General features: G+C 35.1%; 1 protein-coding gene across 7 annotated transcripts in view; it reads right to left on the bottom strand.

Annotated features, from left to right (window-relative positions):
• Positions 1-18,604, bottom strand: part of LOC105393978 (peripheral plasma membrane protein CASK) — a 215,167-nt gene that overhangs the window by 35,612 nt on the left and 160,951 nt on the right. The window contains exon 1 of one of the 7 annotated variants that reach the window (XM_048621585.1): positions 16,752-16,923. The exons of the other annotated variants lie outside the window; for them this stretch is intronic. Coding sequence (XP_048477542.1) covers positions 16,752-16,763 — 12 coding nt within the window. The 5' untranslated portion in view covers positions 16,764-16,923. Of the gene's footprint in view, positions 1-16,751; positions 16,924-18,604 lie in introns of those variants that run through there. 7 annotated transcript variants of the gene reach the window in all.

Here is an 18,604-nt window from a genome sequence, read left to right on the forward strand (position 1 = left end):
AAAAACATTCAGCGTCAAATTTGTCCTGAATCCTTTTCTACAATTAACGAATGTACCTATAAGAATGAGAATTAATGCATTCAAAGTACCCCGAAGTGAAATGGCGTTGATATATTCGAGAACTTTCAAAGATTTATAACGTCATTAAACGTCGGCAATGATTACGACAGAAAAGTTTCATTTTTTCCGCTCGCGAAAAGGTTTAATAAAAAAATGCCGCAACGAAAGTCCATTGGAAAGTTTTCGGGGATGCCCCGACAAGCCAATTTGTTAGCAGTGATAGGCTTTTTGACCCTGGCTCGGGTTTTTAATAGGATAGGAGAGGAAAGGGTAGGCGTCTCTTTTGCCGAAATGTCCCGAACATCTGTTGCGGCACATAAAGTTAACTGGATCGAAGGCTCCGAGTATGTCAATATCTGCACCGATTTATGTGTTCGGGACACAGTACGGTGTTAGGCAGCGTTCCCACTACGCCGGACCGGCAGATCTGCCGCGCCGGTAAATCTGCCGGAAGAGCTAGTGGCTGTACAATTTATATGAAGCTATTCACATTATCCCGGGTCCGGCATTTTTGCCGAGCCCGGCATTTCTACCGAACGTTTTGTCACTACGAATTGCCGGTAGAACGACCGGGCCCGGAGTAATGTGAACGAGTTTGTGCCGGTATCTGTCCTGAAAATCTTTCCCGTAAAATAGGGTGTACCCAATATGTTTTCTTTTATTTTGCCTTCTATTAAGATACCACCACAACACAACAATTTCGTCGTCCATTGTGCGCGCAGGTCCAAATTCAACTGAGGACTGTCTGAATTTCTTCCGGGATCCGATGTAATGTGAACACTCTGTCCGGTGTCCGGTTTTCGGCAGATCTGCCGGTCCGGCGTAGTGGGAACGCTGCCTTAGGGATTCTAGCCGCAATTAAAACATTAAAGCAAGAAATAAATTAATGTTGTAGCAGTAAATATATACTTAATTTAAATTTGCTGATCTGTCATTTATCAGCAGGTAGGTATTCTATATTATTATTTTGCTTAAACGTAATCAAATATTATAGTCGCAAACAATTTTAGGAAACAAAAGCGTTTATTAAATAAAGTCTAATCTGAAAAGAAGACAGTATCAGTAAGCCATATATATAAACATAAAATACTATGTAAAAGAAAATCGCAAGGAAAAATAAGGGCTTATTTGAACCAGCAGACAGCTAATAAATACTAACTAGGAAGAAGGGGAAAACTGAATAAGAAGATCAGTTCTGAGCCGAACAATGTCACTGCGGAGGTTTATTGTACCAATTTGTGGATGAGATAACAATGCCCCGGCTAAGGGTTGATTTTGATGTGCACTGACGTTATACGGGTCAGGAGAGTTACTTTAGCTTCATATAACCCAAAACCCCAATATTCAACACTTAGTGCCAATTTCTCCATAGTCGGTTATGTAACCGACAGGGATTAATTTGTAAATTAAACGTCATCTCCATATAAAATTCATGACAGATGTGTCAAAAGTCAACTACTCCCTGGTTATGCTCTAACCGACTATGGAGAAATTGGCACTTAAAGTCGCATAATTTTAATATATTTTACCTGCCTGTTTTACATTTTACATATTTTATATGCTTGTTTGATAAACCAAAACATAACACAAGCCAAAAGTTGAGACCTTAAATTCCGTTGACTTAGCGACGCCAAAATTCTGAGACTTTGTTTTTTTTCCTCTTTGTTCACACGCTCTAAGACAATATTAGCAGAACAGTATCCAGTGTAATCTGGTGTTTTGGCTGAAGGCCAACCCGCGCATTAAATCTTGACCACATTAGCAGTGCAAATATGAGTTACTGAGTGAGTGAAACAAGAGTATGTACTCTTAAAGCATTTTATATTTTAACAAAGAGTAATGGAGTTTAACCGCAACGCAAAGTGCCGGACAGGAGGGTTACACTATCTTGACAAAAAAGCAACGAACGAGAGCTTGGAATCGGCACTTTTAATACAACGAGATAGAGTCGTGGTTAGCGAAGTAACAAAATTTAGTTTTTCGTATGCTAGAGAGGCCCCCCAATGCGAGGTGTTGGGGGTAATGAGGGGATCGCTCATTTTGTTGAATTTTATCATTTCATCATAATGAATATGTATTGTATTTTTTTATCAACGTGGATTGTAAAATGGGTTTTCCAGTTAATAATTTGTATCCAGTTAATAGTAGGAGGTACTTACATATAACCTACTAATCATTACTATGAAGATAGGTATGTCAGAGTAACAATATTTTTGCTTCTTACAAAATAATAGGCTTCATTATTGAACTTAGGAACTAACTTAAAGAAGAAGAAGAAGAGGTGGATAGAATAGAGTTTACTTGCCATATCATCCCCATACTTATTCTCATAATTATAAAAGGACATATCGTAATAACAACAGCAATCAAAGTTGTCTCAAGTTCCAACACCAGCACTACCACTGTAGGGATGATATGTACTCAGGTAGTGACGTAGGGTACAGAGTTAATATAAGTCTCAACTTATTATTAAATAAATGAGTATTTACTGGACAGTCGCGTGTTTCACTTGTCTCGCCTAAGCCATCCCTTACATGGCGACCCTGCCATGTTTGGCAGCGTTTCGGGTATCGCGTGCAAAATAAGTGTGACAAAATGCATCGCATAATATATTATATCGTCGTGTCGCGCGCGCAAGGACCTCTAAAACTGTTGGTGTTGTGTAAAAATTACTAAAATGTGTAATTCCGTGCCCCCTCCGCGCCAGGAAAATAATAACTTCATGACACAAGTTGGGCTGAAAAATTCGTTGAACCAAGAATCAAATAATATTCTCGGTCACTTGAATCACATGAACTGGTATATGTTCCTGCTGCTGTTGATGCTGGCTGTTGTGATTTTATTTTTTCTGGGCCGATATATCAATATAAGCTGTAACAAGAAGATAGAGCGGCGTGCGGCGGCGCAGAGCATGAGACTGCGGCGAACCACTTCGGGCACTGGCATGGGCGCTGGTGATGATGACGACTACAAGCGGCAGCACTTCGTAAAACAGTGATATAGTGAGAAAAAGTGATTAAAAATATGGCCTCTAAAGTGCAGTGAGTACCAAGTGCGTTAAAATAAAAATCTATCGGGACAATTATAATCGTCGCGTATCATATTACTCAATACTATGTATCATTGTAACTGTTAAGGGTAAGGTATTTTTATTACTTTGTATTATTATGTTATGGAAGGTATTAAACAGTTCATAGAAGAATTATTAAAAATTAAAACATATTTAATAAAGATAGGATCAACTAGAAGGAGAGGAGAAATTTTAGAAAAAAAATTAGCTGAGGCAAATGTATTAAAATTGCAGTTTGAAGCTTTGTTACATGAAATAAGTTGTGCCTTAAATGTCGTAAGTGATGAGGAAACCTTAAGAAATATATATAGGGATACTGATAAATTTGAAAAAATATATAAAGAAATTATATTATTGTGTAAAAAAGAAAACGAAACAAGTGGAAAAATGGATTTTGATTTAAAGGTAGCTCTGAATTTATTACCTGTTATGACAGACGAACTTTCTAACACAAAACAGTTAATAGACGGGGTAGAATATTATAATTCTGTTTTGAAAAAAGAATCAACAAATAATTTAATTGCTTTTATACTAAAAAGCCGACTTTCCCAAAGTGCGAAGCTGAAATTGGAACAGAATTATGATACTGTATCCGATTTACTGAAAGATATGAAGGAAAGGCTACTTCCTAAGAAGTCCGCAAGTGCTATTCAAAAACAAATGATGACTTTGAAACAAAATGATTTAAGTATTGATGAGTTTGGCAAAAAACTATCAGAAATGTTTGTAGATCTAACAATTTCTCAATCAGAAAACAACTCAAACAGCTTTGATGTTTTAAAGCCACTGAACGAACGTCAAGCTATAAAACAATTTGCAGAAGGTTTGCGTAGTCGCAGGTTAGGTACTGTTATTACTGCTAGAAACTACACATCTTTAAAGGATGCCATACAAGCGGCAGTTGATGAGGATGCTCCATCGACACAGGCAACTGAACTTTTTACCATACAGAGAAATAATAATAACCGTAATTTCAGAGCCAGGACATTCCGTAACCAAAGGGGTGCTCCATTCTCGTCGTCGAGTTATCAACAAAGAGGTGCGTACTCCAATCGAGGTCGTGGCTATGCTAATAACTCATCTGGCAGAGGATGGCGAGGACCACCATCGGGACGAGGTTACATGCGACCCCGGAGAGGCAGATACACAGGTAATTCTAATAATTACTTTAACAGGGGACGCCGCCCGGAGCAGATTCATGTCTTAGAGTCAGACAACAATTCCAAATGCATTCCAGAAAACCAGTTTTTTCGTGACTAATCACCATATATATGTATGCAATGACAACTGTCATATAAATTTATCCACTAACCAAAACTATGTTTATACTTGGCTGTTAGATACAGGCGCCTCCATATCGGCAATAAAATATAAACATGTCAGAGAACATAATCTTCCAATCCATAAAGGTAGCATCGTCATAAATGGTGTAGGTGGCAAAGTCCAGGCTATGGGATATATTTACTTACCGCTGCGTATCGATGATCAAGTTTTGACGCATGTGTTTTATGTATTTGAGACACTGCCTTGTAAGGCTAACGGCATAATAGGACAGGACTTTCTGAATAAGTATAAGGCTGTTTTAAATTTCAAAGATAAATACATCTCATTTCAAAATAATTCAACTATATTCAACATTCCACTTATAATGAATAATGATTCTTCAACTCAAAATAACTTTAATATTCCAGCTAGGTCAGAATCTATACATTTCCTTAAAATTGATATGAAAGAAGAATGCTTGGTTTGTGCTAGTGAGATTCAGGAAGGGGTGTTTATTGCTAGTTCTCTAGTTGCCCCAATTGACGGTCAAATACCGATCCAAATTTTAAACACGACTGAAAATAACTTGACCTTAAATGAAATTAAACCGCGTATACAAAAGGCTTGTGATTACGACATTTGTATTCTTAATGAAAATAAAATTGATGCAAATCGCGTAAAACAATTATTTTCATCATTAAAATTAAATTACCTAAATAAAGAGGAACAAGCCTCCATAGAAAATTTATGTGCAAAATATTCGGACGTATTTTTTTTAAATGGCGATAAATTAACTACGACTCCAATTTATAAACATACTATTCACTTGAAACCGGGCACTGATACCGTTTATTCTAAGCCGTATAGATTACCATATTCACAAAAAGCTGAAAAACAAAAACAAATTGACGAAATGCTGAAACAAGGGATTATTGAACCCAGTCAGAGTGAGTGGTCAAGTCCGGTACTTTTGGTTCCTAAAAAAACCGACGTCAATGGTGAAAAGAAATGGAGATTGGTGATAGATTACCGAAAATTGAACAACTGCATAAAAGACGATAAATTTCCGCTTCCGAATATTGTAGAAATACTCGATTCTTTATCCGGAAGTATATACTTTTCTCATTTAGACCTATATCAAAGTTATTATAATGTTGAGCTAGATCCAAACAGTCGTAAGTACACCGCATTCGACTCTGGGCAGTATCAAATGACTAGGATGCCCATGGGTCTTAAGACAAGTCCCAGTTCATTTTCCAGAATGATGTCTATAGCTATGTCTGGTCTTTCTTACGAAAAATGTCTAATATATTTGGACGATTTAATTTGTTTCGGGAAAAATTTAGAACACCATAATAAAAATTTACAGGCAATTTTTGAAAGACTGCGAAAAGTGAACCTTAAATTAAACCCTTCAAAATGTACTTTTCTAAAAAAGGAGATACTTTATTTAGGCCATGTTGTATCAGCTGATGGAATTTTACCAGATCCTGATAAAATTACAGTTGTAAAAAACTACCCAATTCCTAAAAACACGGATGAAGTAAAGAGATTTGTGGCGTTCGTCAACTATTATCGAAAATTTATTCCTAATTTCGCGGAAATAGCATATCACTTAAATAAAATGTGTAAGAAAAATGCCGTATTCGAGTGGGATGATAACTGTCAAAAGTCTTTCGAAACGTTAAAAGAAAAAATAATTGGTCACCCTATTCTTCAATATCCCGACTTATCGCAAGACAATGAGTTCTTACTACAGACTGACGCATCAAATTACGCTCTCGGAGCGATATTATCGAATAAAGATAACAGGCCGGTAGCTTTCGCTAGTAGAGGACTAAATAAAGCGGAAAAAAATTACCCAATTATTGAAAAGGAATTGCTGGCCATTGTATGGGCTGTGAAACATTTTAGGCCATATTTATATGGGCGAAAGTTTAAAATTTTTACGGATCATAAGCCACTAGTATATTTATTTGGTATGAAGGACCCTTCAAGTAGGTTGACCAAGTTTCGCCTTACTTTGGAGGAGTACGATTTCGAGGTAGTATATGTGAAAGGAACAGATAATGCGGCTGCAGACGCATTATCCAGGATATGTGTGAGTTCACAAGAGTTAAAAGAGTTGAATGAGCAAGTTATGAATGTGATGACGCGTGCGCAATGCAGGAAAGCAACTCAGGATTCTCGGGATATTACTATTCCTACCGACTGCCGGTCTGATCAACCGAAAGTTGTAGAAATGTGTAATAAACCGCAGGATTCGGTAGAGCTTCGATTTATAGAAAATACTTACTTGCGAGAATTGAGATTAAGAAAAAATATAGATAAAGAGAGCAATTATTTATGTTATGATTCAAGTAAAAATATGATATATATAAAACTAGCTTCTCGATCACAACCGACGCCAAGCGCTTTTGTGAGAGAGCTAAGTAATTTTTGTGATGAGTTGAATATTAAAGAAATATATTTTTTACGAAATAATGAAAATAAAATATTTGTTGAAAAATTAATGCGCGAAATAAAAAGTATAAAAAAATGGTCCGGACCACGACTTTGTATATTAAAAGATATTATGAGAATTCAAGATAAAGATGATAAAAGGGTAATTCTTAATGACTTTCACCTACTGCCTACGAGTGGCCACGCAGGCATAAGGAAAATGTTACATAATATAAGAAAATATTACTACTGGACAGGAATGGAAAATGATATAAAAAATTTCATAAAAAGGTGTGACAAATGTCAAAAACAAAAATATTCGAATCACTATGTAAAAGAGCCTATGGAGATTACAACAACTGCAAACACGGCATTCGAAAAAGTTTTTTTAGATGTAGTTGGTCCTATCGATAAAGATTGCCATGGATATTCATATATACTAACCATACAATGTGAATTAACAAAATATGTGGAAGCTTTTCCCTTGATTACTAAGAGTTCGACGGAGATTGCAAGGTGTTTTGTTACTAATTTCCTTCTAAAGTACGGGATGCCAATTTCCATCGGAACCGACAGAGGGGCCGAATTTATGTCAGCAACATTTACGGAGGTATGTAAACTTTTAAAAATAGAAAAATTAAACTCTACTGCCTACCATCATCAAAGCATTGGTGCGTTAGAAAATACACACAAAGGTTTAGGAAATTATCTACGCATACAAACTGACAACAGACCGGAAGCATGGAGCACGTGGCTTCCTTATTGGTGCTTTTCATATAATACTTCAGTACATTTTGAAACAAAATTTACTCCATTCGAGTTGGTGTTTGGTAAAAAGTGCAGTTTGCCATCTAATTTAACTAATGGCACAGTTGAACCTCTGTACAATGTTGACTCATATCCTCTAGAGTTAAAGTTCAGGTTACAAACGGTACAAAGCGAGGCTAGAAAAAATTTAATTAATAGTAAATTAGCAAGAAAAGAGAAATATGATTCTAACAAAAATCCAATAGAATATAAACCAAACGACTTAATTTTAGTAAAAAACGAGACAGGTAATAAATTACAGAATATCTATTTAGGTCCTTATAAAGTTATTAGAGATATGTCACCGAATGTTGAGATATTAAAAAATGGTAAACCAGAAATTATTCACAAAAACAGAACGAAATTGTATTACCTACCTTCCTAGTAATTAAGTATAGTTATTCTATATCAATTAAATAACATGTGTTTATTTTAGTAATGTGTACTTGTGTAATATTGTAACCACGTTGTAACCTACATGTATACCTTTTATATGTTATTCATTTAATCTTCAGCATTATGTAACCGATTATGTAATCGCATTAATCTATATTTTATAATTTGTATTACTATACAACAAAACAACAATATGTAATCATTATGTTTTGTTTTTTTCCCTCCGATGGGGATGTAGGGATGATATGTACTCAGGTAGTGACGTAGGGTACAGAGTTAATATAAGTCTCAACTTATTATTAAATAAATGAGTATTTACTGGACAGTCGCGTGTTTCACTTGTCTCGCCTAAGCCATCCCTTACACCACAGAGCTACACACACAGTAGACAGGCGAGCGGCAAGACTCGCGGCTGTCACCACACTTGATCAATCGTCGCGCGAGGCCGTGTCTGTGAGAATGCAGATTTATTGTCTCTAGCTGGGATGGGATAGGTTTGGTACAGTTTGAAATATTATCTACACCTACTATACGTGTAACTGTGTAAATATTAAACATTATAAACATTACAACAAGGTCTACCAACGGCTATGCATTTTCACGTGGATGAAATCGTTTAATGCGTGTTCCACCAATCGCAGCGCCAGTTTTATGGCGAAGAATCGCGATGTAGTGACGCGCGGTTTTATCTATGTCGATACGAACCCGAGTAGCGGCAGCTAGACTTTGATATATTTTGAGAAAATAATATTAAAATGCAGTACAGATACAAATGATACTGAACATAAATGCCAAGAAAACAGTGCTTCTTTCAACAGCTGAGCCGATTTTGATCAAACGTTTTCCCTCTGTTTTGTTTCCTCGCGACAGAAGAGAAAAATATGATTTTACAAATGAACAAGTACCGTTACGTTTTGCAAGTTTACTTCGCTTGGAGCTGGAGGGTTACTCTACTATAAACCTATTGATTAAAAACGAACGAACGAGAGCTGTCATGCAACCGGCACGTTTAATAAAACGAGATAGAGTCTTGTCTCACGCATCAGCGCACCGAAACTTCGTTTTTTCGTTACATAGAATAACCCCCCTGGCACAGTGTCGGCACAGTGGCGACGTCGTGTCGACACAGTGTCATGTGCAGTGATGAATAGTCGTCGCGAGCCGCAGTCACTAGGTACAGAAGTTACGCAACCTTGGAGGGAACTGGAAATTTATGGTCCGCCGTTTTCATCTTACATCCGTAATGGTTGACTTAAAGTTTTCAGCCGTTCTCGGAAGTAGTTATAAAGGGTGGCTTTTGAATTGACCGGGTGGTGTAACAGGATACCAGAAAATTTTCCGAAGGACTCGGGTTTGTTCCTCGGCCGGGGCAGATATTTGTTTAAATGACAGATTTTTACTCGGGTCTTGGGTGTTAGTTTGTATTTATCTATGTTTATACACTCACGGGCAATGATAAAGTTCCAGTGAGAAAAGTACCTATTACAAGTTAACGAAAAATAATTAACTTAATGGGGCCTTTTGTAATATTTTTGTACATTTAACGGTGCATCAGAATATTACCAACTAAATACGTAAATATTTATTTTATATTTCTTATTAAATGTTCAAAAAATTGGGGTCATTTGGTGTTGTGCATTTTGAAAGTGGAACTGTTTCTTTGCACGTTGGTGTAGTTTGTATGTGTAAACATACTCATATAACAGGCTCTGCCTAACTTATCTATTATTATTAGTATTTATCTGAATTAAGGCCTCATAAAATGGATGTCGTTACGTTCATATTGTATCTTAATTTTATTACTTCACTTATTGCCCCTTTTATGAAAATCAGCCACCCTGTATAACGCTTACAGATATTCTCATGTAAAGTTAAATGTCAAGTGACTTTCTAACCAAATTCTATACAAGTTTCTTGGAATCTCTAAAGTCCTTGGTCTACAAAGTTGTTTAAAACGTATACATAGATAGTGTGTAGTGTACACAGTCCTTTGGTACGAGAGAAACAATTACTTGAAACTTCCGCAACTAAAAGATAGTTCGTGGAAGGCTACTATACTGAAATAATCATACCTAGCTCTTTATTTATTTATTTTATTTATTTATAGACACTTTATTGTATACACAAAACAAAGACAAAAACATGAAGACAGAAAAAGTAAGAAGTACACAAAGGCGGGCTTATTGCCAAGAAGCAATTTCTTCCAGCCAACCCTTGGTTGGTGGAAAACTAAAGTGATATTCACACGAAACTCTTTTATACAATAATAAAAATAAAAAACAATTTAAACTAGACATAGAACTATACTAACGACTAGACTAACATGTCCAAAATATACCTATAAATTAGAATGACTAATGCCTATTTATTTAACCTACTTAAATAATAATAATACATACAGATACACATATTTAAAAAAAAAACTAAAAGACAAAAAATACCTACTTAATATATACCGACTAACTATGTTAATACATACATATATAATATATTATATACATAAATAAATATAATCTCTTTCTTAGTTTGTTGAAAACAAAGATGATTTAAAATGTAAAATTTTGATTCTTAATTATTATTGCATCATGGGAAGCCACAGAAAGCCAACCTTTAATGTCTGACTGATGACTGGGGGTGACTAGTACAGGTTTGATAGTTTGGTGAAAACTATAAAATTTTACATTTTCTCGCATACTAAGTGGCGCCTCTTGCGTAAACTATCATGCAACTTTTGACAGATAATGTATGCAAATGACAGGAGAAAACGTAAACTTTTTAGTTTTCAAAAATAGCAAATCCCGTAATAGAGGCCCTGATGATGATGAAGATGAAATATCTTCAATACGATCAGACAAACTTCATTCTTCGCATTTAATTAAAACGATCTGGATCTAGTTTCTTGAGTTGAACTCAAAGCAATGAACTAATAGATTAAAAAGTCTTTTACATAGAAAGTAAAGGAAATGAATGCATACAGAGAGGTGCCGTGGGTTCCTACTGCTACTTAGTTCTGTTCATAAAGAAAGGCTTGAGTAGGCTAGAGTCTAGAAATTAAGTGGATTACATTGATGACTCAAAATTTTCAGGTTTTCGTAACACAAAGTCTTTGAGCGTCTTTAAAATATACAATGAACATTGTTCTCACTACATAATTATAGTCATATATAGCGATACAAATGATTGATTTAATCGCGTTTAGTGTACCTAATTGTAGTAGTTATAGTAGATTGTATGTATGTAAAACCGAGAGGATATCAAAGAGCAATGAAGTAATAGTTAAAATGCCAAGGAACCTGTTACGCGCTTGGCCATATTGTACGCCCCTCTGAGCATTTTCTGATTTATTGGGCCTATTTTTCTTGTCTCACTTCGCGATCTGTTTATTTATTCGAAGTGTTTGTCGGTGTTCCAAATAAACGACTGCCGTTGATTTACTAAAGACTACTTTAGGGGCGTTCGTGCTTCAACGATATTGCCATTGATTTATTTCCATTGGGGGTGGAAGTGGGATCAATGTTTGGACCTAATGGGGATCATGTGACCTGAGAGAGAAAAAAATAACAAAGTTGTTGCCTATACTTATTAGCTAATAATTAACTAAGTGCTGAACATTTTTTATTCTTTTGTAATTTATAAATGCATTGTATACAGGGTGTTGCAAAATTGGTATACTAAGCCGAAACCTACATGTGCAGCATGTTATATCTAAGCCCGAAACTCAACATGCTGCACATGTAGGTTTCGGCTTAGTATACCCTTTTGGCAACACCCTGTATAACACTCGTATCTACCAGTTAAATTAAGAAATATCGTAAAATCTGAGAAGAATCTTTTACGTACGTCTAGGTTAGATAGTATGTCTAAAACTATAAAAGTTTATGTTTTCTCGCTTACAAAGTGGCGCCTCTAGCGGAGACTATCATGGAACTTTTGACATATAATGTATACAGATGACAGAATAAACCTAAACTTTTTACGTCTTCGTACCTATGTTGCAAAACCTTTACGTACTATACTATAGGCTCTGGTCAGAAGACTAAACATAAACAATACTGTTAGCAAATCAAATGTTTGCCCCGCACACGACACGCTGGCAGAAACAAAGCTTGCTGAGTGATGGATGAGGGTTCTGATAATATCTTTTATATTAAACGGTGGCCATTAGCGATAGCGAAAAGGTGAAAGAATACTTATGTGTTTATGATGTATGCTCCGGCCAGACCAAGTCTTAGCACGTAAGGTCGAGCTTTATTGTGTTCTTAATATACGAGTAGTGCCATGTGCCCATGCTTAAATATGTAGGTATTTAAGATCTGTCTTTGATACATAGTTAAAATCACGGTATAAAATCTTACAATAAATAAGTATTGACAATACTTATTAAATGCCTACTATGTGCTTAAAATATAAGAGTTTTTGATCTCGTGTCTAAAAACAATGTACCGTTTCTATATAAAGCTTATGTATACTTCAAAGAACAACATTTTGTTTGTTACAAATTCATTGAACCGAAACCCAATTTATTTGAAAAGTCAAATGTTTCTGCTACACATACTGAAATCAATTGTTGGACAAAAATGAGCTTAAAGTATTTGTTATAAGAGTGGAAAGCTAAACCACAAAGCCAAATAATTTTTATTTCTGTGATGAGATCTTAAGGAAATGTTAAATCGCACACGATTGATCTTTTAGCTTGTTTCAATACGTAGGTAGGTATGCGTATATAACTGTAAGTAACCCATTTTATTGTTGTATGTCTAATTATTTTATACCCTATACTTTTTATTTGTATGAATTAGCTATAAGTAGGTATAAGTTTTACAATACTACGTTTCGAAGTGTTTATTTTAGCATTCGTTTATTGGGTGTAAGAGGGCATCATTACTAGCATTTAATGGTATAATTATTTACTATACAATATAATAAATGTTATAGAAAATATAAAAAAAATGCCTAAACATAAATTTGGTAATTTTAAAATTAGGAGCCCTGTCGTGAATTCAAAACGAAGCAACATTTACGAAGTAACTAGTGACAATTTAAATCCGAAAATCGTTGTCAAAACAAGTTCGCGATCGGGAGCTTCAGCCAGCAAAATACTGAAAATATACTAATGTTTTATTAACAGATTCAGGCTATCTAGCAGAATGCCTGAAAAGTTCCACCTACCGCCGAGACAGTGGGACCTCTTACTAATTCAAGGAACTACACAAGAAGGCTCTTAAACTGATGAAATAAAAACGGATCTGTACAACCACTATCCGGTATGCGTGGGTACACAAACATCGTTTAATAATGCGACAAAAACATATAAAGAGTCCCATAGATAAAGCTGGCATCGTTAGAATAGCTACCTAGCTGCTTCTAGTTTTGCTGTTTTATAATATACAGTTTGTTGTCAACCACTTTCTGGTAACCAGTTTTTTGGGTTGATATCCAGGGGAACCACAGATAAGGATAGCTCTAAACGATGGAATTGGGTTTTTCATCTGACTACGGCAGGACATTATGGTACAGTGAAGCTACTTATCTGGCCCAGCACACCATACATCAATCTTTACTATGGGTGCCCCTTGGAATAGGGAAGAAATTTGATATTTTTGCTTCAGCTACCGAGCCAGATAAGTGGTTATATGAACCATATTTAATGGATGTGGCAGGGTTGGAATAGCAATCCAACAAACGAAGATAATTCCGGGAATTTTCAGATCGGATCAGGAACGAAATGGTGGGATAAACTTAGCTGATTTTCTTGGAAGAGCATACAATGGGCAACTCTGAGATAAGACTGAGCTTTGTAATTAGTCTAGCGGCTATTTATCACAAAGTTTATCAAAAAGGGAAGGAAATCTTATATAAATATTATAAAGAACTCATAACAATGACTTTCTCAGGCATAACAAAAATATTTTAATAGGTAGGTACGTTATAGCTCTTGTCAGATACTAATGAAATCACATCATCGAAACATTATGCAAAATAACTCCCACCCTATTACAGGATGTCCTTCACTATATATTTAATATATTTTTGCATCATTAAATCCCCTGAAAGACCCCACTACTAATAAGTAAATCGACAGCTAAAAAACAACATAGTAACTGAAAGTGAAACGAGCAAAATTGGATGCGACAATATGCATGCATACTTTGCACTAAAAGTAATAATAGGTTTGGATACAAAAAAAAATACAAAATATTTATTTCAGTACCACAAATTTAAAAAATATGAGTTGGCTGGGGCCTTCTTTTAAGTAAGAAATACCTGTACCAGAAGACCCCGCTCCTTAACATCCATCGCGTAATGGTAAAATAATAAACATATTTAAGTTATGGATAATACTTATGGATAGGCGAGTGAATACGTATTTATGTTATGTTAATTAAAGCTAGGGAGAGAATACAATCTGGGACAGATATTGCGACAGTGCAAGTCGCACTCGCAATGAATATTATTCAATAGCGATCTCGCTACTGACAATAATAATACACTGACGGGCAATGAAATAGTTCCACTCACAAAAAGCCGACATCAAAGGACCCCAATATTTCCAACATTTAATTTAATATTGGAACAAAATATGATTTCTTTTAGTTGGTAATATCCTGATGCTCCGTTAAATGTACTTCAATGTGCAGAAGGCGTCATAAACCTAGCTTTTTCCGTTTAGGAATAATTATGTGATTTTCTCAGTTTAACCTTTTCATTGCCCGTGAGTGTAGAAGTTTACACTACTTCACATTACACAATTTTAAGTAAAACTAGTGTAATTTACTCGTAACGATATAGGTAAATAAAATTTGTTTGTTGTTAAAAATGAGGCATCCCCTTTCGGCTTACAATGCCACTTTTGAAACATCCCGTATCTATCGTCTTCTAAAAAAGTTGTAATACTTTACATATGAGTTACTTACATATTTCGTAGGCCATGATTAAAGTTATATTTTCATATACACGGCTAAGGATGTCCTGTGCCATACCATATTCTAGCTGAAAACATCACGCTGAGCTAGAACCCGTTTTGAACCGAAGAGCAACATAAGCAAAACAAAATATTACTTACATTTTAAACATGTATTTATTTATGTTCTTTAATTATTAACTGATACTTGATTCTGTCTGACTTACTGATACGTGTTGATTCTGTTTGAAATAAATGATTTTTGTCTTTTTCTTCTGTTCTTTTTTATGAAATGTAATGTATGAACCAGATTGAGCTTATAGATCTAAGCCATTGATGGAAGATTAAGTAGGTACGGTAGCGCCCACAACGGCCTTGATACTAATGCGACCTGAAACCCGAAGGCCAAAGCTTCCGAAAACAGGCATTAAATGAAGCATAAATAACCTATTTTCACTAAAACAATATGGATCAATAGCTGTAAAATGTAGCCGAATTTGTGCGTGAAATATGAAGCATGTTAAAGATTAGCCCTTAATCAAGCTACGAGAATATGGTCTTCCATTGTTGTGAACTTAAAACATTTTATGTTATGAATTTTGGAGTAACCAAGCCCTTTGTAATAAAATTGTCTGAGTTTATGTAGTGTGGTAAAGGTATAGTTGTAAACTCTATTCTTAGAAAGTATAACATAACTTTTTCATTGCCCGTGAGTGTATTTTGAATTGTGGCTATTCTATTAAACTTTAGTAAACACTACATTAAGTTTAAGTACAGTAGTTTAATTCTATAATAGGTATTTTAGAGTTACTTCAAGTTTTCCTGTAAAGTAGTAATAAAAGGGGACAACGTTCATTATAGCGAATTTCCTTCGAAACTTCTTAACGATTACGTTGTAAAACTTATACGGAGAAAGGGGTGTAATAATGGCTTTTAAACTGGATTTAGAAAGTTTATCAATTTTGACGGAAATTAACCTGCAGTTAATGGCAAAAGTATATTTGCCAATCAATAATAGGTTACTTAACAATTTTATTGAATTATAACTGCGAATAACTTCAAAAAATATAGTTATCATTCAAACGTTTCACGATAGTCTTCAGACGTTCAAGGTAAGACCTAGATGAGGACAATCAGTTTAATTGTCCTAAACAAGTCCAGTCCAGTGAGGACGGGAAGAATGGCCCATTACGGACTCGCCTCAGTTTATGAGCACTAAAGAGCACTAAATTAAGTCTGTTCTACTAAACTTATTCCATTTTACATACACAAAGGGATTTTCATGGTTAAAGGATTTTTTACAATAAAATAATATTATGTGGGGATATACACACGGCCATCTGAACCCAAATTATTCGATAATATCGTAGTGCCACGTATTTTTATATACCCTCATAGAAGGTCTTCACACGGCGTGGTTGACTAGGCCTAAAACCCTTCCTTCATTGATAGGAAACCCGTGCCCCAGCAGTGGGGACATGATGGGTCGTGATGATGATGAAAGTCATCGCGTCCCGATTTCCTAGTGTGTGGAGACAACCCCTTACAGCTTTATTTCCACATGATTCAGCACACTAACAATTCAAATTAACGTAAAATATAAACAAAAACCGTGTTTGGTTTTAACTGTAAATAAAAACCAACCACTCATTGCATTATGCCTACACAAATAAATATTACAATCAGATCAAATAGTTCCACTAATAAATTAATTACTCTACTAAATAAATATTTATGTTTAAAATATCAAACAAAAATCAGCTACATGTATCATCATCAATTTATAACCTACTAAATATAATGAGTACTTACATAACAAAGCATGTTGTTGAAAACCACAGTAACGCTTACGAATTATTTAAAATACACAGTCATAGTAAAACTCATATTTTTCACATTTAATTCCAAATCCGTCACATCTCGACCAACACATTAGTCCAAAAAAATATAACACTTTATCTTAGTCAGCATAACGTCTTAAAACAGTGTCACAAATTCAAGAGAAATCATCGAAAATAATGCAGATGTTCGAAAAGTATCGTAAAAGTTTCGCGCGCAAAAGAAATACACGACACATCCGCCCCTCGCGGCGGCTGACGTCACACTGACACTGAAGCACTGAGGTGCGTTCGAATTCAACATACACTGAACACCCTACAATAATTACTTTACAGTGTTACTGCAACTTGTATTTAGCTTGAATGTAATGAAATTCAGCAAAAGTTGAGTGAGATTGTTCACTACAACATTTTGAATGCGATTAGCTACGGGCTACAAGTTGCTACGAGTTGCTACGAGCGGCTACGCGCTACGGTCAGAACTGCTACGAGCAATTCGGTTAGTTTAGATGTTCTTCGCCACGCTATAGCTTTGTGATTTGTCGAAATTAGTTGTGAGAATCAATAATTCGTTGTGTCACTGTCATGGTAGGTTTTCATACAGGGAAATGTCTGTTGGTGTGGTTGAGTTACATAAGAATTATCTACATTTACAGTGATTTTCTAAAACATTAACAATATCGTATTTCTGTAGAAGTCATATAGTACAAATTAGCAGAAAGCCAGAAACCTATCGCTATAGACATCATAAAGTATAAATAAAGGCCATAATTACGTACTGCTAAAATATAAAATTAAAACGAGATTATTTGTATTTAATTTGCGGTGCTAAAATTTATTATAATTACCAAGAAGCTCGCAAATTAATCTGTAAAGCAATTAAGTTATGAAAATATTTGAAGTAAATTTTGAAAATAACTACTAACAATTCAAACAAAACTTTACTTTAACATTTACTCCAGTAAGTCAGGTTTTAGTTAATAATATTTGTCTGTTAATTATATTTTGATTATTTTCGTAGTTTCGTATAAAATTTCATGAAGACATCAAGAAATATACCTAAAATTAATACGTAACAGTTACGTTCCTGATCCTAATTTTCGCACACCTGTGATACCTATTCATGATCATATCTTTCAGGTAGGCACTCTTAATAATAACACAGTCAGAGTAAAAATCTGATAAAAGTAAAGTTATTAGAGCCAGCAGCAATCCACGTCCTCACGCCAACTCTATAAATCTAGATAACAGTTCGGTGGAACCCGTAAATACACCTTACATAGGGATTACAAGGGATTTCACAAAATGTTATGCCTTTCCTGAGATTACCTAATAAAACCGCAGAGCAATGTGTTATGCTTTTGAAATTATGACTCGACAGTTTTGCTAAAAAGGTGGTTTGTAATTAAAATTCTTGGTTTAGGTTAATGTTACGAAATCTAGCGGTATATTTTTAACCTCCAATGTGTATTAGAAAGCATAGCACGGGGTCCAAGACGCGCAAGTCAAGACGTGACAAAAAAAACCAGTTACTCTAGCTCTTAACTTCGCGCGATGTGATGTGAGTGCAGAGTCACGTCTTCACGTACGCGTCTTGCGCCCCGTGCTACACCATAGTACAAGTCTGGAATTAGGTTGTAAGCATTTAATTACTTTATTTACTTCTGTGGTTGTAAGATATTTTAATCTAATCTAAAAGGTATGTATGTCATTTCATTTGACGCCAAGTTATAAAGCCAAATTTAATTTGCATGAAACATGTTTAGATCAACAGGCAATGGCCTCACGTATGATATTCAGAAGCACCACAATTCAAATCATAATAAT

Source organism: Plutella xylostella, chromosome 6 (genome assembly GCF_932276165.1).
Source record: "Plutella xylostella chromosome 6, ilPluXylo3.1, whole genome shotgun sequence".
In the NCBI taxonomy this organism is placed as follows: domain Eukaryota; kingdom Metazoa; phylum Arthropoda; class Insecta; order Lepidoptera; family Plutellidae; genus Plutella; species Plutella xylostella.